The following is a 25,315-nucleotide window of genomic DNA, read 5'->3' as shown; positions in this document are numbered from 1 at the left end:
ATTTCTTTATGAAGTACTTGTTTTTTGCATACAAAAACACTACTTGTCCGATCCTTCTGCGAAGCTTGGTTATAGCAAGAGCTTAGTGCATTGGACTGCCTTTTTTTATATTTATTGTTATGTGAGTTGTAATGGTGCTATTTAAAATAGTGATGGTCTACTATATATGTCATATTTAACCACTTTGTTGTTACCTCTTTTGTTGCGTTTCCTCCTTGCAATCCTACATAATGGATGAACTACTATGATACTGAAGATCTACATAAATGGGTCATATATGAAACCATTAATTGCCTTCTAAAATTCTTCTTTATTTTCAATGGTTATATTCTCCTTCACTTACCGAGGTGATTAGACATGACGTGACATTCCACATATGTATAGTTACTAATGACAAGACTGATTTTATATTATAGGAAGATAAGGAGGAGGGGAAATTAGGGTACAAAATTAGTAGGTAGAAAATTGTTATTGTTACTTTTATAAACTATATCATTCTTTGATTGTGGTATTACTTGTGGTTTCTTTGCTTCCTATTTTTGGTTGCTATTGTTCTCTTCATTGTTTTACGATATGAATTTCTGCTATTGTATTTGCTTTACATATTTGAGTTTTGCTATGCTTTAATTGAGTTGAAGGTCTATTGGAAACAGTCTTTCTACCTTCACACAGGTATACGCACCACCTTCTTTCTTACCCACTTATTAGATTACATATATAGTTAAGAATTTAAAAGGATTTTTAGTAAAAGTAAATATTATATATACTTATAACCCGAAATTTATTAACACGGCAGGGCATTTGGTCTAGTGGTATGATTCTCGCTTTGGGTGCGAGAGGTCCCGAGTTCGATTCTCGGAATGCCCCACTTAAATAATAATATTATTTTTTTTTCATTTTTTATTTGTTAGTTTTTAATTATTCACATGTTGCACTATTTCAACCCTCCAAAAGTAGTAGTAACAGCATATTTTGAGTTGTTTGTGATTTATTTTTTTTTAACCTGTGAATTTTGGCTGAACAGAAAAGGTGTAGGCAAGTTTTGATGTTATATATTTGTCTTGTGGTGTTATGTTATTTGACCAGTCAAGAAATAAATAAATAATGAGAAGAAGGGAGGCAGTCAATGTCAGAAATCATGGTATTCCAGGCTTTAAAAGGAAAAAGACAAATATAAGTTTGAATGAATGCAAATATATGTATGGAGAGTAAAAAGCATCAATGACCAGAAAATGTTGTCTATAAATCTTGGCTTATCCAGAAAGCATCATTTGTAAAACAAGAATCTATTGTCATTCATTCATTCTCTTCCTAACACATAACATCAAATTAAGGGACATATATCAAAAATATCAAGTCTAATTCTCCGTATTCGGTGTTTAAACTAAATCATACTACTTTATTATGATTAAGTCAAAACTTAATTTTGTTAGATTGTCCTTTAAGTCTAACCCTCCTGGAAGATAGAGTTGTTTGAGTTGGTACACTTTGATTTATGCGGTCCAATGAAGACAACAATTTTGGGTGCATGGTGCACTCTATTTTGTCACTTTTATATATTGATGACTATTCGGAAAAAAATTAGGTCTATGTATCTGAAATATATCATGTATATTTTATTGAATTGGTGTAAACATTTAAGTTAACTCCAAGTGATATTTGGAATATCCGATGCCGAAGGTGTATTTAATTTAAGCACTTAAATTTAGGTGAAACTTAAATAATTGAAACATTTATAAATGAAGGTGAATCTTTTTTCTTTCTTTTCACGGATATATATATAGCCAAACTATTTGTACGTAGTTTATAAAGTACTGATGAGTAAGCCAGTGTTATAATCATGACCATCGATCTTAATTAAATAACATACAAAATACAATTGATTGCTGAAAAGTGAAATAGGACCATATATTCATTCAATTTTATGATGATACATGACACTCAGGCAAATCTACTTATTAACAGAGACTCCTAGGAGGATTGCATCACTACCTATCATAATAACTAGATCTACAAAATATATAAAAGTAAAAAATGTACCTTCAAAGTCAAACTACAATAACATAATATGTTCAGTGCAATTTCATAAGTTAAATCTAAAAAGATATATATACGCATATTTTTATAGGGTGGGAAACTATCAAACTATATAACATAGATCGAGAAAACAAAAAAAATCGCTTTATTGAATCAAAGGACGGTGCTAACAATGGCATATATATAACTTACAATATTAACTAAAATATAATTGCTACCTGTTTATTAATGTTGTAAAATAAAATAAAAAATCAAATGTTGTGAATGAGAAGTTGTGTAAATATATCTTTTTAGTCTTGTCTTCTCCCCAATATTGCCAAATTCTGTATTTGAAAATCAGAAATCTTCTTGTTTTCAACAAATAAAACTACTTACACACAATTTCATATCAGTTTCATGCCAGAAAAGGAGCAAATATCGCTTTTAGGAGAACGTTTCGTACATATTTAAAGCATTCAATTAGTTTGGTGTTCTTCTTCATACTTCTCCAACATTTTTCGGTATTTTAGTTAACATACATGAGATTAATTTATTGTTCATTTAACAACTCAAAAGAACAAATGGCATTGTTTTTTGATTTATTTGAGTACAAAACTTATCTTCATATTTTATCTTATTCTAATCATTCAGAGGGTATTATGAGTAACATGTCCGATGCTTCTTCAGCCGCCAAATACAACATTGTGAGTGTGAAAAATCGCTTTTTTTTTTTGATTCTGAAATAACTTATTCATGTTTCCAATATTATGAAGATTACATTACCTCAATAAAAGGAAGAATCATACATATATCAAATTCTGCTAGATTAACCATGATATAATTATACGTCACTGCATAACTTAATAATATCAATTAGTCATATGGAGGAAGAGAAAACAAAAGAATTATAAATCATACATCAAATTATTAATTAATAATCGACTTTCAAGTTTTTTCCCAGCAAAAGAAAAGAATACATAATATTAATTAACATCTTATTTTTATTTTCCCCTTCAATAATAATAATAATATTAATGATTTAATGAGGTCGAAATTTTTTACTGCAAGACTGGCAAGTAACTTCCATGCACGTAGGATCAATCCTACGAGTTGCTCTTTCTTTCAACTTTTCTGCTCTTTCAACTTCCTCTTTTGCCCTTTCCCACATACTCCTCGCACGTGCGAATTCCGACTGAGCCATCTCTATTTCTCTTCTTGTAAGCTCCCTAACACGTTCGGCGTACGCTTTTTCAATGGCTGCTAGCCGGATTTGCTCTGCGGCTTGCCATTTAAGCGCTTCAACGTAGCCCGAGTCGAACCGCACATCGGTACTGTAGTGATTGTGATCGTGGTTAATTGCAGGTCGAATTAAGATACCTTGATTATTATGATGTGATGGTGGTTTTATTGGTCGTCGTACGCTGATTGACAGTTGTAGGTCTAACGAAGGAGGTTCAATTGATTCCATGTTACCCGACGAATCTGATGGCCACGAAGACGAATTTGCTGCATTTTGTTGAGTAGACAGAAAATGTAGCTCCTTTTGGTCATCTTCCATTATTAAGCCCCCTCTCTCTCCAAGTGATGCTGCTCTCAAAACAAAAAACAAAGAATTAGGGTAACGAACAAGGAGTGTCTTGGGATGGATAATTCCTTCATTCTTAGTTAGATGTTTTTAATTTCATTTGGATTTTGATAATGAAAAAAAATCTCTAATAAGGAATATATGGTGCGAATTTGGATTAGTCAAGCTAGTTAGGTTAAGATACCAGATTGTTATTATATGGGGGAAAAAAAAAGGAAAAAGGTAAGTTCAACTTTTGAAGAATTTGAATTATAACTTTTATCCAACAAATAATTACTACATATGTATAGATCATTGCATTATTCTTTTGTATCTTACCAGAAAGAAGGTTAAAGAGGATACCCAAAAAAGAAAAATCTAGCTAGTTACATTTCATTTTGGTCCTATCATCTACTCTAGGCTCTAGCTATATCTTCAGTACCAACTGATGATGAATGTAGAGTTTCGTAGGTCAAAATGAAATGCAGCTACATATTTTTTTTTTCTTTTTTTGTCATATGAAACAAAGAAAATGAACTGTACCAATTATGACATTCTTTTCATTTTAGATACTCAAATTCCTTGTTAATACTACTTGTAATAGTATTATATATGCATGTTTCTATAATTCAAATCTATCTAACTAATCATATTTATGTTTTGGCATGATAATGTTTTACTTCAAACTAGTTCTTTCATTACTTAGAATTTATACAGTACTAGTCAAACTATTACCTTGAAAAGTCGTTTAGTATGAAGTATAAAGTATAATAATCTCAGGGACAATATGTAGAACTATTTTATCATGCATTTGGTTGAAGATATTAGGTAGTCTGTTGATTATTTTTTCCCACCATTTATACTATAGTGATGGGATCATACTATAAGTTATCTCATATACCTGGTGGATAACATGTAAGCAGGAAAACATATTAACCAGGGATAACTAGTTTCCAACCAAACGATAGCGTCAAATCAAATGGGATAGAGAAGCTATGATAGAACAGACAAATAATGCAATTGGAATTCTAGACTGTGCTTGCCTTAGTTAACCAAATTTTTTTAGCCAAACTAGAAAATGGAATTTACCTTGTGCTTGTTGAGTGCATGAAATTTGCCAAAGTATAAAATATTTTAAAGAATACCACTAAATTTTGACTTTTAACTCTATGGATTTAGTTTCCTTTTGATAATAGTTTCAGTGATATCATTAGAGCAGATGTATGAGAATCATATATATAGTTCTCTAAAATATCAAACGAGAAAAATGGAAAAATAACATTCCTTAAGTTATATAAGTCTAACAATAAATCACCAAAGATTTTCTGAGTAAAAATGTTCTGATAATCACTATATCTTACAGAGAGACGTATGCCTGGTTCATTTAAAAATACAATGTGTTTAATCCTAAAAATCTTAAAAATTGAAGACAGAGTTTAAATATTGAATTTGCCTCTCATCAGAAACGAGTAAACCGGAGTTGAGATCAATTAAAGAACATATATATGTGACACATAGATCCATTAATTATACAGTCATGACTTTTAGAAAAGATACACTCCAGTAGTAGTACCTACAAAAATTATAGTATATGGTCCCTATAAATCTTTTATTTGACCTAAACAAAAGAATGTCAAAAGCATAGAGTAGCTAAGAAAATGCAATTTCCTTTATTCTTCACTAAAAAAAAAATTCCCTTTCTGGTAAGTAACTAAAAGATTTATAAATTGGAATTGAACAGAAAACTGGTAACTAGCTACATATTAATTTCACAAAAATATATGTTTTGTACGTAGCTAGTAATCAATCGATCAATATGATGCACAAGAATACAATCAAAATTAAAGAACTGAGATAAAATCTTTTCAACAATAATTTCTATAAAGCACGAAAAAAGCCAAGAATGAATGAATGATGAAATAGTACCTTTGTGGGTTTCAGTATTCAATGAATTCGTATAAAGAGAGAGAGATATATGTACTAATCGTTTTTTCTGTTCGAAAGCTTGAAATGATCAGACTGTGAAGGTAAGGAATTAGGTATATGAACAAAATTGAAGACAATAATTGGGAAGCCCTAAAAAAAGGACTTAAAACTTTTTTTACAAGACGTTATGGAGGAGAAAATGAATGAATGAGAAACAACAAAGAGAAAACGACTTTTGAAACCGATAGATTTTGACAACAAATATTTGGGGGGTGGGGGGTTAGGGGGGCACACATGTATATGTATGTATATATTATATATATGTGTGTGTGAGTGATATATAGTAGTAGAAGACTAGTAGTAATTGTATGACATATATATACACAAAACCACATGGATGGTTTGCTAGTGGGAGAGACAAAGGCATTACCTACTTGCATGGGTTAAAGTGGACGTACACAAAGCACCAAAAATGTAATTACAAATTTCAGGAAAAAAGTGAATGTACTATAGCACAATTGTGGGTCACCTCATCCGACCCTCCACCCCACACAATACATAAGGTGTATATATTCCCTTTTCTAGTCTAAACGAAGTTAAGATTTTGAATTTGTGAGTTTAAATTTTACATATTAAGTGCATTTTTAATATAATTTACATTAAAGTTATTATGTTCTGCTGAACTCATGGACTAGTTCCGGCTCTATCTTATCCTCAAGTTCATTTTTCAATATATAATTTCTTATTATTTTCAATTAATGAAATTTTATTATCAATATTCTTTCCTGTTTAATTAGATGTCTTGCGTTTGAATCTTGAGACTAGAAAATCCTGCTTCATTCGGACTATTAAGGAGGAATAGAAATTAGGTCGGGCAATCAACTTCAATATCAAATGAATAAACACAAAAAATATAGTTAATAAGAAGAGGAATTATTTCTTCTGGACCTAATTAGATGTCTTATTGTACATTTGTTTATAAGAGTCTTATGTTAACACATGAAGTTCTTTCTTTACGCTTTTGAGAAATTGGAGAAATGGAAAATGTAGAAGAGACGGATCTGTATTTTTAAATATTAAGCCAAGTCATCTCAAATATACTTATAACTAGTGTGATATATATTAAGTATCCATTTTGGATTAAGGATGTACAAAAATAATTCAAAGGTCTTAGGATCTCTAAACCTTATATATAGTTTTCCAATCTTTTAAACTTTCAATATTTGTTCCTTAAATGTGAAAAAAATTCAACACTTATATCTCCTGTGTTTGAATCTTATTCCATTTATATACACCTTCTGTTTTATATTAGTTGTCACATTAATTTTTCGAAACAATTTTTAAAAGTAAAGAACCTTTTTGGTGTTACATTTCTATCCTTTTTCCACCTATTACACTACAAGTAATCCCAAAAGTCCAAAAGTAAGTTATTCATGTCCCTTAAATAAACTCGTAATGGATAAGTTAAAAGTTAATAAACCCATTAAGAAGTGACCATTTTTAGGAACGTGACAATGTTTTCAGATATTTATAAACGGAAAGTGACAAAAGATACGGAATAGATAAAATAATTAATAAAACTTAAATTGATCTTTATCTTAATAGTGATTGATACTAATTTAAATCAGACATCTAAATTGGGATTGGTGGAGTACATATTATTATTATTACTATTATTATTATTATTATTGCTGGAGAAAGAATTGGAAAAATTACAGAAATTCCACCTTTTAGTTTACTTATTACCATTATCCCCTATAAGTTTTACAAATCTCCAAAATTCCTCATTTTTACGCATCAGATTAGTGTATCTCGCGCATCAGATTAATGTATCAGCGCTTATATTATTGTATCTCGTGCATCATATTAGTGTATCATGTATAAAATGTAATGTATCTTACTTAACGATTAATGTATCAGCGCTTATATTATTGTATCCGTTTGAGGGATTTATGTAATTATAAACTTTTAAGGGATAGATTGTAATTTTGCCTTAAAAGTATGTGATTTTTGTAATTTTGCCAGAATATTTTTAACATTTTAAAATTAGTGTAGAAGAATGAAGTGCTTAAAGTGACTAAAGTAATATTAAATTAATTAAATTCATAAGTATCTTCCACATTATCCAAAAACATAAACGTGGAATGTTGAATTTCGTTCTTAAGCAACGTAGCCATCAGAACAACTAGCAAGATTTAGTTATGACAGCAAAATCTTCATGATTATACTCCCACCAAGTGTGTGCTACTGGAAAAAAAATTACCATTTAATTTAATTAAGTTTGTTACATTGCAAATATACTAATTAGTACTTACTACGTTATAAGAGAATTAACGGAATTCAAAGTGAACCTTAAAGTGAATTTTGAATCCTCTTATATAAATGATCAAGCTAACCTCTAATTTAGTATTTTAGAAAATTCAAAATTTGTATAAGTCAAAAAAATTATTTTATATATATCATATAATTTCTTACTGAGAGGGTTAAACAGAATATCATTCCGCCCCCGAATGAATAAGTTTCGTCATTCATTCGGTTTTAATTGATGATGCAGTGTCATTTGTCTAGGTATGAATGAAATTTGTTATCTTAAATATGCTTAAGATTTTTATAGTGTTAAGAATTAATTACATCTTATTCATATTTTTTTTCAAATTCCAAAAAAATCTTAAATTTTGTGGAATTCGGATACATTCCAAAAACGTTGTGAATTATCACGTCCCAATTTCAAATACATCGCATCTCGATTTCGTATATATCACTCAACTTTCCGATATATCGTGTAAAGTGATATATCCAAAAATAGAAGAGAGTGATTTTTTGTAATTTTTCAAATGATTGAAAATTTTAAAAAATATAATAAAATAAACAGTATATTTAGATAATTTTTCCATTAAAAAGAAAAATAGTGAAACGGGGGAGTGTGTATAGATAGCGTTTGTTCATGTCAGCTGAGGAAACAGTGATGTCAAGTGTCACCTCGTCGATGAATCACATTCATCGTATTAATAAGTTGAATAGTCTTCTCTTTCTGGTTTCTGTCTCTTTTATATGTGTGGCCTGTACAACTCCACAACAATATTCTCATACTTCAAATACCAGAATTTAAACATTTATTTATAGTAAACATAACTATTTTGTAACAATTAACACATATGTCTACTCTACTCTCCTCAACAGTTAATATTGTTTGTGCCGCACATTAAGATAGACTGTTTATATCACATTTTTGAATATGAGTTATGATTTCTTTAAAATCTTTCTAACGTTAAATGTTTTGTACGTCAAACAACTTTTTCAACTTATAAAAACATTTCCAACACCTAAAAGCATTCATTTTTTTTAATCAGCTAACTACTTAAGCTCATAAATTAATACTGAAACGTTTGGTGAGAGAGTAATAATGAGATTCACACGTGCATGAAGTGTTGTATGTGTACTAATTTTTGTTACTAATTCTCCTATATTGAAGATGGAGCTTAGGGTAGTGTGGAAATTAGAAATTTCATTAACATGCATAATAAACATATGAAGAATAATTTATTTTAATATAATTTTTTGAGGAAAAATATTCGACTGATCATCCTTCAATGCATATGACTACGTTGTTGGAAGAGGCGGACCCACCCTATATAGGGTGGGGTGCATGTGCACTCGTTAACTTCAGAAAAAATTATGTGTATAGATGTATATCTATCTTGAAAAACTGACATAAATTAGGATATAATTAACTGTGCACCCATGAAGAGTATAGATTTCTCATTGTGTTGCTGGTACAAGCTAAAGCAATCACCCACGATACATGGATTCAAATTTAAGATAATCTTAATGTACCTGAAGTCTTCAAATCCTGAATTGGTCTATGGAACAGGGGGCAAGGGTCCAATGTTGGGTGGGGGTGGGGTTAGTAGTAGTATAGTAACTTTATAGAAGATAGAGAGAGGTTTGAAGAGAGTAGCTTTATTGGTAGGGTTAAGTTGTCGGGGCTCTACATATATACCAAATGAATAAAGGTAGCTACTGATGGATCTCTAACTTTATTTGATCCATCGATGGCACGTGGGAGGGTGGCACAAGAAAATGAAATGATGAAGATGATGAATTTCATGATATATATATATAGTAATTATTTTTGGTTCTGCAGAATCTACTGCTTGGAACCTTTATATCTGTGGGTCCATTCTCCATGTGGCTTTCCACCATTTTGTTTCATCATGTGCTTACCCCCAGACTTGGTTTCAACTTTAATTTAACATCAAATTAACAACCATATTTCTTAAATTATATATACTCAAAAAAGTTTGAAAGTTTCCGTACGTACTCGATCAATTGAGTTACTAAGATTATATACTTATAAGTTCGAAAGAGAAGGAAAAAATTACCAAGGATGACAAAAAGACAAACTAAATAAAGATTTTAAAATTATTTATAAGCAATACGACTTAAGTTTGCTATGAGGAAAAAAAAATGTGTTTTTAAGTGCATTACTACTCTAGAGTATCAAAGTCGTTTCATGATTATGTTCTTCATTTACTAGAAAATTGGCACACTAGTTTGCCTCTATCTAAATATATTTAAGTGTGGCTTTGTTGGCAATAATAACAATATACTCACTATAGTCCCATAAGGTGGGATCTAAAAGAGTAGATATGTGTATCCTTACGACCTTATCACTATCTAACAGAGAGGACATTTTTTGAAAAAATTCAGACTCAAATATATAACTCAAATAGAACATATAGAAGGAAAGAAATAAAATATGTAGAAGAGGAAGCATTGCATAACATGGAGATAAAGTCATGTGATAACCAAAACACAAGACGAGAACAATATCAATATAAATCACAAGACAAGTTTAGACAGCTTGTTGATCTTCGACAAATATCTATAATGATCGATAATAGGTCAAAGTAAATAGTGTTTATATGTCCTCTTCATTAATAAGTAACGTTTTACTGTGATTAAGCAATATGTATCCTCTATATATGCAATATTGTACTCTATTAATTTGTTAATGTAGACAAGTCAAAGAAAATTTTTATTTCTAATATATGAACTAATTAAGTAAAAGAGAACAACACAGTATCTATTTTATCCTCAAAATATGACATCTCGAGAATAGTGCTTATAAGATAGAAATGGAAGATAGGAATGTTTTACATGTTATGGAGCAAGGTGTAAGCTGCCCCCACCAAATTAAATTATTTTCATTTTTTAAAACAGAAAACATTTTTAAAGAGTCTCGCATCAGATGAAAAGAGATAAATGAAAATTTCTTTATATAGCATCGCACAATTCTCTTGGTGTAATTATTTGATTTTTGACATGAAGATGAAGATTTTTAAAAAAAATTGAGAAAGATGTGGGATGTAACCATTACATCATTAATTAACTAAAATATGAATCCTCGTTTAACAACTTACAATAATTGGAATAATTACTTATAGTCTAAGATATAATGATTAATTTTGTTTTATAAGTAATTGTTGAATATATATTAATCAATGAGCTCATTAATTTGTCTAGGACAAGAAATGAGGCGTTAGGTATAAAAGTCCAAGGGCCTAGTTAGAGAGAAATCAATAATATCCATTGTAGTTGGAATAAAAGGAGATAACTAGGGACAATATGAAGATGGAAAAATAATTGAAATAATTGAAAATCAAGTCAAATGAAAGTGGCCTTTCTAAGATAAAATTAAAAAAAATAAAGGAGTCAATCTTTTCATCCTTGTTTGGTTGAGTTGGGAGAAAGGAGAAAATTAAAAGAAAAAAGATGGTACTTTTTATGTGTTGTTGCTATTAATATAATTATCTTGTGATTTAGATAACGCCACCTTAGAAAAGGCAATATGCCAAAGTACATTTATATATTGTTAATAATTCCAAAGACGATTCAAGAACTCATTAACTACATTTAAAAGTGGCAATTTGTAAACAAAATTAAAGGTGCAAAAATTCGAAAAGGAATGCATGTTCCTATTTTTATAGATAAAAATATTATTTCCAATTGATCATTGGCTAAAAAAAATTAACTTGTATATTTAGCTAAAACTTTCAATTATCATTATGTCTTTTTACAGATTTAACACATTGAATAAAGACAATTATTGAAGGGTCAAATACTATTAATTAACATTATTGAGTGGCATCATATAAAGTGACTTGACTTGTTTTCACTCGGACCAAATCGTATATATGATCTAAACAATTGAATGATGTCGGCAATATATATGGGAAAAACTACATAAATACACAATTTATTTTATCATATTTTTTAGAATTTCTTACCATTTGAAAAAATTACAAAAATTTATACTCTCTATCATTCTCGGGTACATCACTTTACGGGATGTATCGGGATGTATCAGGACGTTGAGTAATGTATCCGAAACCGAAAAGAAATGAATCGAGACATTGAGCGATGTATCCGAAACCGAGATGCAATGTATATCAAGACGTTTGGGATGTATTCAGATTCCATCAAATTTAAGAGATTTTTGTAATTTTGAGAAAAAGTAGGAATAGGATATAATAATTAGCTTTTAACACTGTAATTTGTATAAAATTCTCATGTATATATCACGACAAGAAGTGAGATTTATATTTTGTGACGATTTTATACTTGGGTGACTCCTTTAATCACCACAACAAGGGTTTTTGTGATACCACAATAATATTGCTATAAAGATAATAGTTGTAATGGTGACTATATTCAAGTGATCAAAAAAACGTTGAGGATTTTTCTACTTTCTATGGTGTCTTTAATCATCATAAAAAGTCATATTTCACTATTAAAAATACTAGAATTGCCGATAGAAAATGTCAAAATATTATGACCTCTGGTTGTTTAGATATCATGTGTGTGACCATTTCATCTAAAAATTTAAGTTATTAAAAACTTATTTGTATTAATTAATTATATTTCAACATTATTCAATTGTTAAAGATTGGTCGAGACACATGAAAATCAAAGGGCATGAAAGGAAAGAAAGATTTGGTGGGTTGAAAATTAGGAGCTCCAATTAATATATACTCCTAGCTTTTATGCACGAGATATTACTATACATATGTGTGACATAATGGAAGGTACATGATCACAAGTATGGAATCTTGCTTTATTTAATGATGAAGGGTTTTTTATTTGTCAAATTAAACTTCCCAAGTCATATCCTTTAACATCAAGTTCCTTCAATCAAAAAGTAAAGAAACTTCCAAATGGACAAGAGATTGAACGTCTCATAGCTCGATTTAAAGTTTATGGATTTTAAATTTACCACATTGAACGTCTCATAGCTAATTTTAATTATTGAATTTGCAGCTAAATACATTTATGTATATTTAACAGATTTTCTAATACAGATATAAGGTCTAAGCAAAAAAAAGTTGGGTTTGTTTGAATCCATACCTAACAAATGGCAAAGGCAATATTTTTCACTAAGAAAGTTTAACATCTACTATATGAAAAGATTGACATTATATATATGTATAGTTTAACTTTTCAAGTATTCCGCTGATCTAACTTCTACTCGATACCTAATATTATAACTCCGCCCCGAAGACAAAGCACTTGAGAGCGGAGGACATGCTTTGCCGAAAGAGAAAAAGGGAATGGATAGTGTAAAAGCTGGAAAGTCTGCTAAAGAAAAATTACTACTAGCTAGCTAAGTAATCCTACTTGCTTTGCTTTATTATTTTCACTAATTAATATTTACTTCTAATTAATAAGCATGGTTATAACTTATATATGTACTGTACTTTAAAATTTGTGTATGTTTAATTAACTGCAGAAAGTAAATATTATGAGTTGTAAAGATGAATTATAATGCAAGTAGACCACAACGCGCGCCAGGCGACTTTATTAGGTCTGAGCCTTTGAGGTTGACTTATAAAGGAACTTTTAGTGTTTTTTCTTCATTACTTATAAATAATTAACCGATCTGGGTTGTGGTACAATGGTGAAACTGCTCCATCCTTAATCAGTGGTCTCGAGTTTAAGCCCTAAGTATAGAGAAATTTTTGTTGGAAGCATCACCCCAGAATGACATATCCTGCAATGTACGATTCAGATTTAATCGGGGCTCTAATGCGGGCTACGAACACCTGGGAAACAAAATAAAAAACAGCTTAACTATTATTCTGACAAAATATCTTAAAAAGGGAAAAGACAATAATAAGTGTGCGTGATGAAGAGATTTGGATTAAAGCTGTTTTGGATCATCAATGCCATATGCTTTGGATCAATAACCATCTAATAATATATTTTTTTTAAAAGCCTGTGATGTATGGCATGCAAATGACAACTAGCTTATCAGTTCGTTTACACTTTTTTTTTGTCTAATGGTCCATATCTTTCCTTTTTGTTTGGACTTATATTATTAAAAAAAGTTTAATCTTAAACTAATGTTAGTGAATATTAAAGGTGGACAGTCTCATATTTGAGAGTTTTAAAATGAGTTAGAATCAAAAAATGGATCATGACTCAAAAGATTTTATTGAGTCATGATGAAATGGTGAACTTGGATTTAAACTATACTTTCTCTCTGTTTCAATTTATTTATCTGGTTTTGACTTGAAATAAAATTTAAGAAAGTAAAAAATTATTAATTCAATCAATCCAATTCAAAATAATTTTTTTCATGTTTTCATATTTTTAAGAAATTTAAATACCTAACAAGTCAAAATATATTGTTTTCTTCTTCTTTATAAATGGGGAAAAGATGTTTAAAAGTAGATTAGGAAGAAATTTCACATGAAAGCTATGTTTTTTATTGATCAAAATAAGCAATATTTCTCCAAATTGGCCCAAATTAACTTCCAGGTTTATTTTACTTCATGTTTTTTTCACAATTCCTCCGTAGGAGTTTCCACCTTTTTGCTTTTTTGCTAATTAGAACCCACAATTTTAGAATTGGAAGTAGAAGATGTTTACCAACCGAGCAACCCCTCCATTTGGGTTGGTTGGCCATGTTACAGATTCTAGGCAAAAATGCTAAATTCGATATCTTTAGTTATCTAGGCAAATCGAAAACCTGAAAAGTTTTTTAAAGATACCAAAAAAAAAAAAAAAATCAAATAATAGTTCGTAATTTCAGATTTTTCGTTTAAAGTTCTCACTTTGCTTTCATCTATATAATGTGTATAACTTGAGATTGTAAAGTTTCAACAGTTTGTTAAAGAAGAAGAATGGATATAAGCTATGTTGCTCGGACTCTTCCAAAATGTCGATGGGTGCGTGTTGGATCCTTCAAAAATAGTGTATTTTTGAAGAATCCGCCGCTAGTGTATTTTTGAAGAATCCGACACAAGTACGGCATCATTTTCGGAGAGTCCGAGCAACTTAGGATATAAGTCCGTTGCCAATGCTGGGCTAGGACCCAAAGCTTCTTAAAGATCTGGGCCTTAAAAAATTGGATTGGACCAAATGCTTCACAAATATGAAAGAGATATCTGGGCCTTGAGAGAGTGGTTACTGGGCTAAAAATCAATGGTCTAAATTGTGATTCACTGATTTGTGCATTATTGTGGTGGGCTTTTGTCCCTCCCCTTATAGCGCAAGTCATTATAGAGTCCTCAAATGAGAAAATTAAGCAGAATAACAAACATTTAGCCTATATTAAATATTATAGTTATAGTTTAAGAAAATTGTAATTCGCGGCTATAGTTTTTTTAATATTTGCTATTCGCATGATTTGTATATATTCAGAATTTGTATAATTCGATTCTTGATTGTATAAATTCAGAATTTTGTATATGCTTACCCTAATTATTTGTATACGATTATGAAAAATTCATACTATAAATTATCCTATTTGTATATTGGCAAGTGAAATATACAAGTGGAGTTCTGGAAAATTCTTAAACGTATAAATACATAATTTGTATATACTTACCCTATTTGTATATTCGCAAGCAAAATATACAAATGAGGCAGAAATATACAAACTGTTGTATTCATAGCAAACGAAACTATAGCTATGGAGCGCAATTATCGAAACTATAGCTACAGAGCTTTATTATGTCTATTATGTTTGCTATTTATAGAGAATATCTCTTCTAAAACATGAGGGATAATTATATAAAAACTCTTCACAAATTGGGGGTAGGGGGAACAGGGAAGGAAATCACAAAGTGGGGGAATTGAACTCTCCGGAACAAAGTAAAAGTTTAGATAGTCAACTAATTAGGCTACTAAGATTTCTCGAAGTGGATATTGGATTGTTGAAATTCAAAAAACAAAAAACTTTTTTTTGATAAAACAAATTCAAGCACACATGTCATACATGCACAACGCTAGTTTTTTTTTTAATCTCATTCGTGTATGACTAAATCATTTTCAAAAATTGATCAACTTATTTAAAAAAATATCATACAACATGTATTAATTATAGACCTATCAAACCTCACAACATTTCTTATAGACATCCCTGAGCTTGTTTATACTTATTTGAGCCCCTCCCAATTAAGTTAGGATACGATTAGTAGTTTATTTATTTTTATCAATGATCATGTACAAAAATTGGGATATCAAACTTAGTTAAATTATACTTTTTATATATGAATAATCAAAGTGGACTGGTTTTTTTAAGAAAAAAAAAACAATGAAGCTCCAACAAAATCAAATTCAAATAATTTAAAATGAAGAATACCGGAGGAAAGGATACTATACACAGTTACACACCTGTTTCACATTTCAATTTACGTAACTCGCGTAGGCATAACGTTCAAGAGAAGAAGAATATTTTTGAAATTTGTGATTTTTAAAGTGTCGTCTTTTTTCTTTTTTTTACAATTATAATAAACTGAGAAATTTATAGTTAAATTGTTTTCTAATATCATAGTGTATCTTAACTTTTTGAATCAGACAAATATTATAATATTATAAGAAAGAAAGACTATCACATAAAACATAACTAAGAAAACATTAAACTAAACTTTGCGGATATATATATATAATATATATCTGAAACAAATTTACAAGCCAAAAAGGCAACAACTATGAATACCTTCCAGCCCAACAAAATAAAGATTTGAGAATAACTAAAAAGCAAATTTTAATAGTAAAATCTCTGGACTCTTACAATATATCGTCTTCACACCAAAAGTCCTCAACATGGATAAAAAGTTAGAGAGAGCAAACACACTTTTCACTCCAAAAAGGAGTTTATGCAAAATTTAAGAACAGGTAAATACTCTTTAACTTGCACTCATAGCATTAACATGAAACCCTAAACTTAATTAATTTTCAAACTAAAGGATTTGTTGCTGATGATCCATAACAATTACCATTCATCAAACCCGTCCAAGATCCTAGGCCGCCATTACCAGAATAATACCCAAATGACGATTCTTTGTTGCCACCTAATTGATCATCATGCCATTCCAATGACAAAATTTTGGGATTTGGCTTCACATCAACTGCATTAATATTTTGTACTTCCTCATGATGATGATGATGATGATTTTCATATGGTAACAACATTCCAAAATTGTTCCCAATATTATCCATAGTACTCGTTATTCCAAATGGATAATTTGTGGCAACAATATTATTATCATGAACAAATCCAGTAGTACTACTATTACCACTCATCATCATCATTCCAATATTATTATTATCACAATTCCCAAGAAATAAATCTTGGTTTAATCTTGAATTAGTAGTAGTACTACTACTCCCCACTAAAGCCTCGTACTTACTTTCCATGAAATCAATAATTGGTGCTTGATTTTCTAGCATGAAATTACCATGATGCCCAAAGTTAGTACTACTCATGAAGTGATGAGGAAAGGGCATTTCTGGAATGTTGTTATTATTATTATTAGTAGTAGTAGTAGATAAAGGTGTACTTTCATTAGTATTAGTAGATGATTTTTTGGATGAAACTTTTTTGTTCTTGCGGCAGCCACCACCAACAGGGATGTTTCTTAACGTGCCGCCTTTAGTCCAGTACCTACGACAAGTCTTGCAGAAGTATCTAGGTTGAGTGAGACTGTAATTGTTGTAGTAACAGAATTTGGTATGGGTAGAGTCGCAACGAGGACATTTGATGGAATGGTCATGAGGTGGTCTTAGTCTTCTTTGGTCTACTATTATGGGCCTTGAACATGTCATTAGATTGTTAATGTGATCACCACCAGATGGTGAAGAAGAAGAATCCATGCCTCCTCCTCCTGCTGCACAATCCTCGTGAATTGTGCCCTGACATAAATTAAACAAGTAAAGCATATATCAGTGTAGGGACATGATGTCAGAGTTAACTCTTATCAACTGTTCCATGGTACCCTTAAGGACATTCTTTTGTCCTCTATTTTCGTCTATTAATTTAGGTGACATTATTTGACTTCTTATAATTTTTTAAAAGCTATGACTTAATAAATCTTAGACAAGTGTATGACTATAAATAACAATTTCAGAGTTAAATTGTTTTCTATACAAACTAAAGAAAAGAAAACGTGTCTCATAAATTGAGACGAGGTAAAAGATGTTCCAAACCAAAATTTAGAAGTCATGATAATGCTAGAGCCTAAAGTTGTAGCATTCCCAAGGACCTACAAAGATTTTGTGAAGAATGATTTGTAGATTCGTGTTGGACAATCATGGACGTTGCTCCCTTCATTTTCATTGATTTGACAATTTTTAATTGGACACAAATATTAAAGAAATACTGAACATTTTTTTAATTATTTGTTAATGTTATCTAAGTATACAGTGTGGCAACAAGATATTATTTAACAGTACTTAAAAATTGAGAAATTTAAGTGTTAGAAGTTTCTCGTTTTTTCAGTAAGGAAATTTTTATACATTTGTATGAATCTTGCTTGCTACATCTCCATCTGCTCGGAGGGAGTAGCTACTAATTAATATAATCCTTAATTGAACTTTAAGAAAATAAATGTGCGATGGAATTGACAAAAATTCAACATACCTGTAACCAGTCAGATGAATCCATGCAAACTTGTAGAGAAGTAATCCCCATTAATTAGTTCTTTTCAATTGCCAGAGCTATCGCTACAATATCTATGCAATTTTTTTTCTAAATGTAACACAACAGTTAATATTTGCTCAGTTTCTTCTTCCTTGCTTCGACTCTTTTAAATATTCTTATAAGTGGATTATAGACTTTAATTGGTAGTGAGAGAGAAGTATGTATGCAGCTGAATGAAAATGGGTGCTGAGATTGTGAATAAGAAGGAAGAAAAAGGCACCCCGTGGGGCCTGCTGTGGGGTGTACAACTTGCACCTCATTTGCTGTTTATTATTATTATTACTAATAAAATTACATAATAATTAGTGCTTAAATTTTTTCATACTATATATCGTCGGTGGCAACTATACCACTTTTGCCAATACATCAACTTATGTGATTAGTTCAAGACACTAGTATATGTATTTAGTAATTACATTTCTTACGCTTCATACTCCTTAGACTATACTTTATTTGTGAGATCAACGTACATTTTAGCTAAGGTTACATTAGAGAATTGCGGTTGGACGGCTGAGATTTTGTTGATATTTAGTTGCGGGAATGTGAGCCGGTGATTCTGATACGATTTTTTTGTACGTCAGATGAGTCTATGTCTGACGTGACAAGTAGTTGGAGGGGCGAATATTTGGGTCGTCGATAAAGACCATATTTTGGGCCCACTTAGCAAAATGAGCGGATAAACCGAAAGAGCACTCCATTTGTGGACCCGCTTTTGAATGTGGGGTGAGACATTTATGGACCCCTTTCCTACTCTTCTTACAAGCAAGGTATAAATTCTATTATCAATGACGTGTCCACTCATCTATTCACCACGTGGCTTGCTAAATATATTATGTTAGTGGTATATGTAAATGTTTGTTATATTAACACATTGTTTGGTATATGTGGAATTGTTTCATCTTTAATCAAAAGTCTTGGATTTGAGTTTTAGGTATGAAAAAAATCATATTTGAAACGTTACGCCGCCACTCTCAAATGGGTCTTGATTCTTGCAGTGCATGATCCCTAAATTTAGTTGGAATTTCAATGTGAACATCGAACATGAGTGAACAAAAAAATTGTATTTGTCTACTGTTTTTACTATTTAACTTAGATGTGAGTAGTTCTATACCATTTGAAAGGTAAATTGAAATTCGAAGAATGGTTGTTGTCGTCTAGATCTAGATCAATTCATATATCGCTTAGTTAATTTCACAAATAATTTGTCTAAAAAATGTAGAGGTGAAAATTATAAATATTTTATATTTTTTAAACTTCACTTATGAAATTATATTGATATTATTGTTATTACTAAAAATTTTACTACTTGTTTATATATGTCCTATATGAAAGTTGTTTACTACTTGTTTATATATGTCCAAAATTCTACACAAACAGACGGCTCCATTCATTTACACTGTGACATGTTGCCATATTTATACTTATAAGTTTAAGGAAATAAGATCTCTTGTTCTTTTACGATTAAAATATTTTTTGTATAAAAATAAAAATGTCTACTGTAAAAATACACAAAACAAAAAAAAAAGTTTGCAATGCCTTAATTCTTCTTTTTTGTCAATTAATCATTTACCAAAGGAAGAAATTAAAGAAATACTTATTAATGTAGCTTTCTTCTTCTGCAAAATAAAATACAAAAAGATAGAATAATCATCCTTTTACCACATTTTGAAGGAAAAAATAATAATTTTCTCAAATATAACCTTTCTCCCGCTTTTTCCGGGCCAAAATTCATCATAACTTTGTATTAAAAGGAAAATGAAAAAAACAATTTAAAAAAAATACGGTCAAATTCCAAGAAGGGTTCCTTCACTTTAGTGAATCAAACTTCCAAAAAGTAAAAGAAAATCCTAAAGCCTAAGAAGAGAGGACCAAAGTTAAATCTTAAAAAGGATAAATTAGTCATCTTTAGTTAACGTTACAGACACGCCTCGAATACTTAACAATGTTCAAAGTACAAAGAAAATTACTCCTATTATAAAGTTGATTAAAAAGAAAAAAATGTCTCTGTAAAATATTAGACGGTACACCTGATAGTTTTTTTGTGACCATAATGATCTTCTATTATCAAGATCAATCATTAGATTGATTCAAATTTCAAAATTGTACCCCGAGAAAAATATAGTCCTTTCGTCTCAAATTATTTATAATCTTAATTTTTCAAGACAAATTAATTATTGTAGTATTTTTTTCATTTAGTTTTAGTGCTTCCTTTGGTTTATTTACTTGTCGTGTTTTATTTTGTACACCCTTTTTTTAAAAAAATATTAACTAGAGGATACTTGCTCCTATTAATTCAATACCCTTTTTTTGCACCAAATTAATATATTTTCATATTTATGACCAAGGGTAAAACATCCTTACTAATTATACCTTGATTTTTAAAGTGACAATTATTTTGAATCGTCTATTTTTAGTAAAGATGACAAGTAAAATGGATCAGAGGGAGTCAGTGGCGGAGCCACCCTATCTTTAGGGGGGTCATCCGACCCCCCTTCGGCAGAAAATTATATTATTTTTACATGGTTAAAATATTTTTTTATGTATATATAGTAGATGTCGAACCCCCTTAGGCTACTTCGTGTGTCTATTTCTTCAAANTAACTTGAGATAAAATAGAGTGCTTTATTATAATCATAAGGCATTCATTTTCATTTCATTACTTACTATATAGTACGAATTAGTACCATTTTATTTTCTGAATTGAGACACAATCATTAATTTAGTTAATGATTTTTCCTTTTCTGTTTCCTGTCGTATACTCTTTTTTTTCTTGTCTCAATTCCTCCAACGTGAAAGCTAGAGCAAGAAGAAACAAATAACGAAAATGATGGGATTGTTGATTGTTTGAGCATTTTACATAATTAAATTGGGGTTTTACGTAGGACCAGGATTACTAATAATTCTAGCTAGGTGTCTAGTTTTGAATTTATACCAAAATATTAATTAATGTAAAGAAAGGGAAAAAGATAGATACATCATTTGAACGAAGGAAAAAAAAAAGGCAACTAAATGGGCAGAATTTCCTCTTGGATCTACAAAAAGGATTAATACTCTTTAATCCTTATGTACTAAAGTTACTTACTAGCTAGTGGATTGTAACATTTGTTAATAAGTACCACAAATCACGTTAAACATTATTAAATAAAACAAAATGAAATCTCTCGAAAAGCTTAATATTTTATATAATAGCCAGTATGTCACATTCTTTTGGTAATAGCACAGCGATACTTGATTTTGACGTGGTCATTTAAATTGTGGTATCTATACGGATATTTGATTTTGACGTCTCCATTTGACTTGTCATGTGTTTCTTTTTTATAATTTTTATATGTTTACCCACTTCATGACAACTTCATACGTATGATGACCGGAGTTAGTTTTGATAAAGTTCTACTTCAGGTATGTAACATCACGTTAGATGTTTCATATGATCGAAGTTCAAAAACATATGGTTGAATTTAGTCCTTTTTTGTCTCAATTGTAAGTAGAAATACATGGACTTCACTCATATGTAACTTAGTACATTCTGTTTAAAGTTGATTTTGTCAACCTAACTTCAGACATCATGTGTCTGAAAAGGGTATATGTGCAGCAATTTTAATAATTGGATACAAATTAAATAGTGATGTCAAAATAAATTATCCCATGAAAATTTACCGTTCTTTAACATGACAGAGATTATGAGTTCAAATTTGATCATCACCATATCCTTGACTCATTAAGAAAAAAAACTAAGCATACACGTGAAGAGGCTTGTTGAGATTTGAAAAACAAATAAAAAGTATGTTTTGTTTTTTTTTCGATTTGATTCGTTCGTTTTACTTTTCATTAGTGTGTTTCAAAAAGAATGTCTCCTTTCTTTTTTGATAACTCCTTTTTAGTCTGTTTAAAAAAAAATATCTCTTTTCTTTTTTTGATAACTCATTTTTACTCTGTTTAAAAAAGAATTTCAGGTGACATATTTAATTATGACCACAAAATTAAAGGGTCATTTGGATATATTTCACATATTTTTAGTTTAAAACCACAAGATTCAAAAGTCTTATTTACGTCACACTTAAAAAAAAATCGTCAATACGCTGGTGGAAGTGTTTTAATTATAAGGTTTAACTCTGTAAATGCATCTTTTCGCTTTAATTTGAAGAATAATACTTCCTTTATACCATCGTACGTTCAAATATTATATGCGTTTGCTTCTCATTCCTTCCTTTACTACAAAGGTTAAGACAGAAAAAACATGTTAACTTTTTCTTGAATCTCAGTTTCTTAAATCTCCCGCTTCCACCTACAGTAATAATTTTCTTAAATTTCAAAAAGTTATGCTGTTTGTAAATTCTGAACAATCTTGATACTGAAGCTGTAAAATATTCTCAATCGATAACGAAGGGCACAGCTGGCCTATCAATCTGTATGTAAATATATAGATAGTAGTACTCTATTTTAATTTCATGATGATGCATTAAACTTTGATTCGTTTTGAGTAAGTGTGCCCACTGCTCAAAAGTCGATCTGCGAAAACTTTAAAATGAAATGATTTCATCTTGCCTTTCTTCCCATGCAAGATTGTCTCGTTGCATGGTAAATTGAAAAAGATAAGAGAGAATAATATTGGATTGCAAGGTTGTCATGACTTAGATATGTGCATGGCAATTATTATTATGAATATAAGGACCATCTCAATATTATGGATATGTTATATGTGTATGCACACTTAGAGACGGAGTCAAGATTATGAGTTTGGAGATTCTAAATTTTAGGACAAAAGATTGATAGTGGGACCACTAGTGGTAAAGACATTTTCACTGAGTTGTCGATCAATTCTATTAGGAGTTCACAAGTTAATATACATATATATATATTTATTTAATCTTTTAATACAAATACAGAATCTAGAAAATTCGTCCGAACACCTAGCTCCGCCTCGTATGCACTCATCATTACATCATGCTTGTCTTTTTAGCTTTGAACTTGTGATCGTGCAGTGTAGCTCATGCGAATCTAAAAAAGAATAGGGACAGTTTTGGATAGGACCACGTTCTTTGCCCTACCCAATTCCCTTTTACATTTCATTATGATTATTTAATTATTATCATTCATACTTCATACTAGTCTTGGACTTGGACGAAAAGAGTGTTTGCGTTATCGAGTGTAAGAATAGTTGAAACTTATTGAACTCTGAAGGAATCTAGCTCATGTTTATAGAGAGGTTATTAGACCAATACTCTATCGTATGAGCAAATATAAAGTGTTGACAAGTCAATAACATTTAGTTCAAAATTAAAGATGAATATACCAAAGGATGTTCAGATGGATGTGTGAACACTGTAGGAGAGACATGATCATGAGCAACAAAGTTATATGGGGCAGGATAGAATGGCATATGTGAAGGACAAGACGATAGAAATGAGGCTAAGATAGTTTGGAAAAGTGAAAAGGATGTGTGCAAATGCACCAATTAGGGTGTGTGTAGATGTAGAGGTAGAGGTAGAGGTAGGTCCAAAAAATAAATATGCTGGGGTGATTAGACATGATATATATGACACTCCTTCGACTTATTGAAGACATGACCTAGATAAGAATGTATATATAGAGGTGAAGAATTAGACTAGAAAGTTAATAGATAGCCGAGTATAATCGCCAGTTAGGTGAGGCAATGGGTTGGCTTAATATCCTCTTGTCTTGATTAGTACTAATCGCATAATTTTGTTTTCTTCAATGTTTTTTCGCTATGTGTTGCTCCATTTTACTTTATACCTTGATATTTTGTTACTATCATTTAATTTAATTTTCTTCTTGCCATCCTTTTTCGCATACTTTGCTTTTTTAATTAAGAATCTATCGAAAACAGTTTAACTCTACCCAAAAATAAATAAAGATAAGATCCATCTTCCAAAAAATTTATTCATAAAATTGCACTTATATATGTTATTATTGTTAAATATAGTCCATACCTCAAAGCCTGATCTTCTTTTAAACACGAGATTTGAGTCCTGATATAAAATTGTATTTTCGTACTTTGAAATAACATATACGAGCTTAGCCTATAAAAATCTTCATTTTTCATGCTATATATTTCTCTCTCTGTCTTTTTTTTCCTACTACAATAACCTATACTTCCTTCTTTTTAATGTATGTGGTACCGTTGGAATGAATTGCAAGGTTTTCTTTTTTTTACTAAAATTTATTTCAAATATTTTTAAAATGTTAATTATTATGATTTATAATATCTTTTTACATAGTTTTTAACTATATAAATTTAATAAAAAAAACTTAAGACGTTTAAATTCGAATTCACGATTAAAAATTAGAAGTTTGAATCTCAAAATTTTAAATTGTACCACCTAAATTGAGATCGAAAAATATATATAGTTTTATAGTAACATAACCTTAATACATGTTACTGATAAATCAGGACACTCCGTTAATTCCTTCACAAGTCATAGCCCGTCCATATGTTTAGAATGGATCAGATATGAGATATGAGCTAGGCCCATTTCAAACGGTGATAGCTAAGATAAAGGGGATAATTATTTGGAAAAACAATATATATAAGTAGACAAATATTCCTACATATCTATTAAACCACACAATCCTCAAAATAATTAATATATAATAGCACCCACACTTAATAATCTCCCAGCAAATAGTAAATACATGTCTCTTTAACTCTAATCTAAAATCTTTCGAATTTGGCTGCACTTGATAATCTCCTAGCGAATGGTAGATTAAGTTGGCGTTTGGCCATGCGATATCATAATATGGTATCGTGAGATGGAATCAGCGTTTGGACATGCGATTTTACGCTGATTCGATCTCATGAT

At 30.3% G+C, this 25,315-nt stretch overlaps 2 protein-coding genes and 1 non-coding gene across 4 annotated transcripts; 1 reads left to right on the top strand and 2 right to left on the bottom strand.

Moving 5' to 3' along the window:
• Positions 1-795: 795 nt before the first annotated feature.
• Positions 796-867, top strand: TRNAP-UGG (transfer RNA proline (anticodon UGG)). Its single transcript has one exon. It is a non-coding gene; the product is annotated as a tRNA-Pro (tRNA).
• A 2,176-nt stretch (positions 868-3,043) lies between these two features.
• Positions 3,044-5,747, bottom strand: LOC125859678 (zinc finger protein SHOOT GRAVITROPISM 5). 2 transcript variants are annotated; one of them, XM_049539472.1, is made up of 2 exons: positions 5,507-5,747; positions 3,044-3,608 (listed from the first exon to the last, which is right to left on the bottom strand). In XM_049539472.1, the coding sequence occupies exon 2, from the start codon at positions 3,572-3,574 to the stop codon at positions 3,056-3,058; it is 519 nt and encodes a 172-aa protein (XP_049395429.1). In that variant the 5' UTR covers positions 3,575-3,608; positions 5,507-5,747; the 3' UTR covers positions 3,044-3,055. The 2 variants fall into 2 exon arrangements, with proteins under 2 accessions (XP_049395429.1, XP_049395430.1); XM_049539473.1 differs by having other exon boundaries at positions 3,044-3,603.
• Positions 5,748-16,534: 10,787 nt separating this feature from the next.
• Positions 16,535-18,659, bottom strand: LOC125859432 (dof zinc finger protein DOF5.6-like). Its single transcript, XM_049539183.1, has 2 exons — positions 18,435-18,659; positions 16,535-17,707 (listed from the first exon to the last, which is right to left on the bottom strand). The coding sequence occupies exons 1-2, from the start codon at positions 18,483-18,485 to the stop codon at positions 16,751-16,753; spliced, it is 1,008 nt and encodes a 335-aa protein (XP_049395140.1). The 5' UTR covers positions 18,486-18,659; the 3' UTR covers positions 16,535-16,750.
• Positions 18,660-25,315: the final 6,656 nt, after the last annotated feature.

This window comes from Solanum stenotomum, chromosome 3 (assembly GCF_019186545.1).
Source record: "Solanum stenotomum isolate F172 chromosome 3, ASM1918654v1, whole genome shotgun sequence".
NCBI classification, from domain to species: domain Eukaryota; kingdom Viridiplantae; phylum Streptophyta; class Magnoliopsida; order Solanales; family Solanaceae; genus Solanum; species Solanum stenotomum.
Note: the sequence above shows the minus strand (reverse complement) of the source record. Positions and strands in the feature narration are given on the sequence as shown.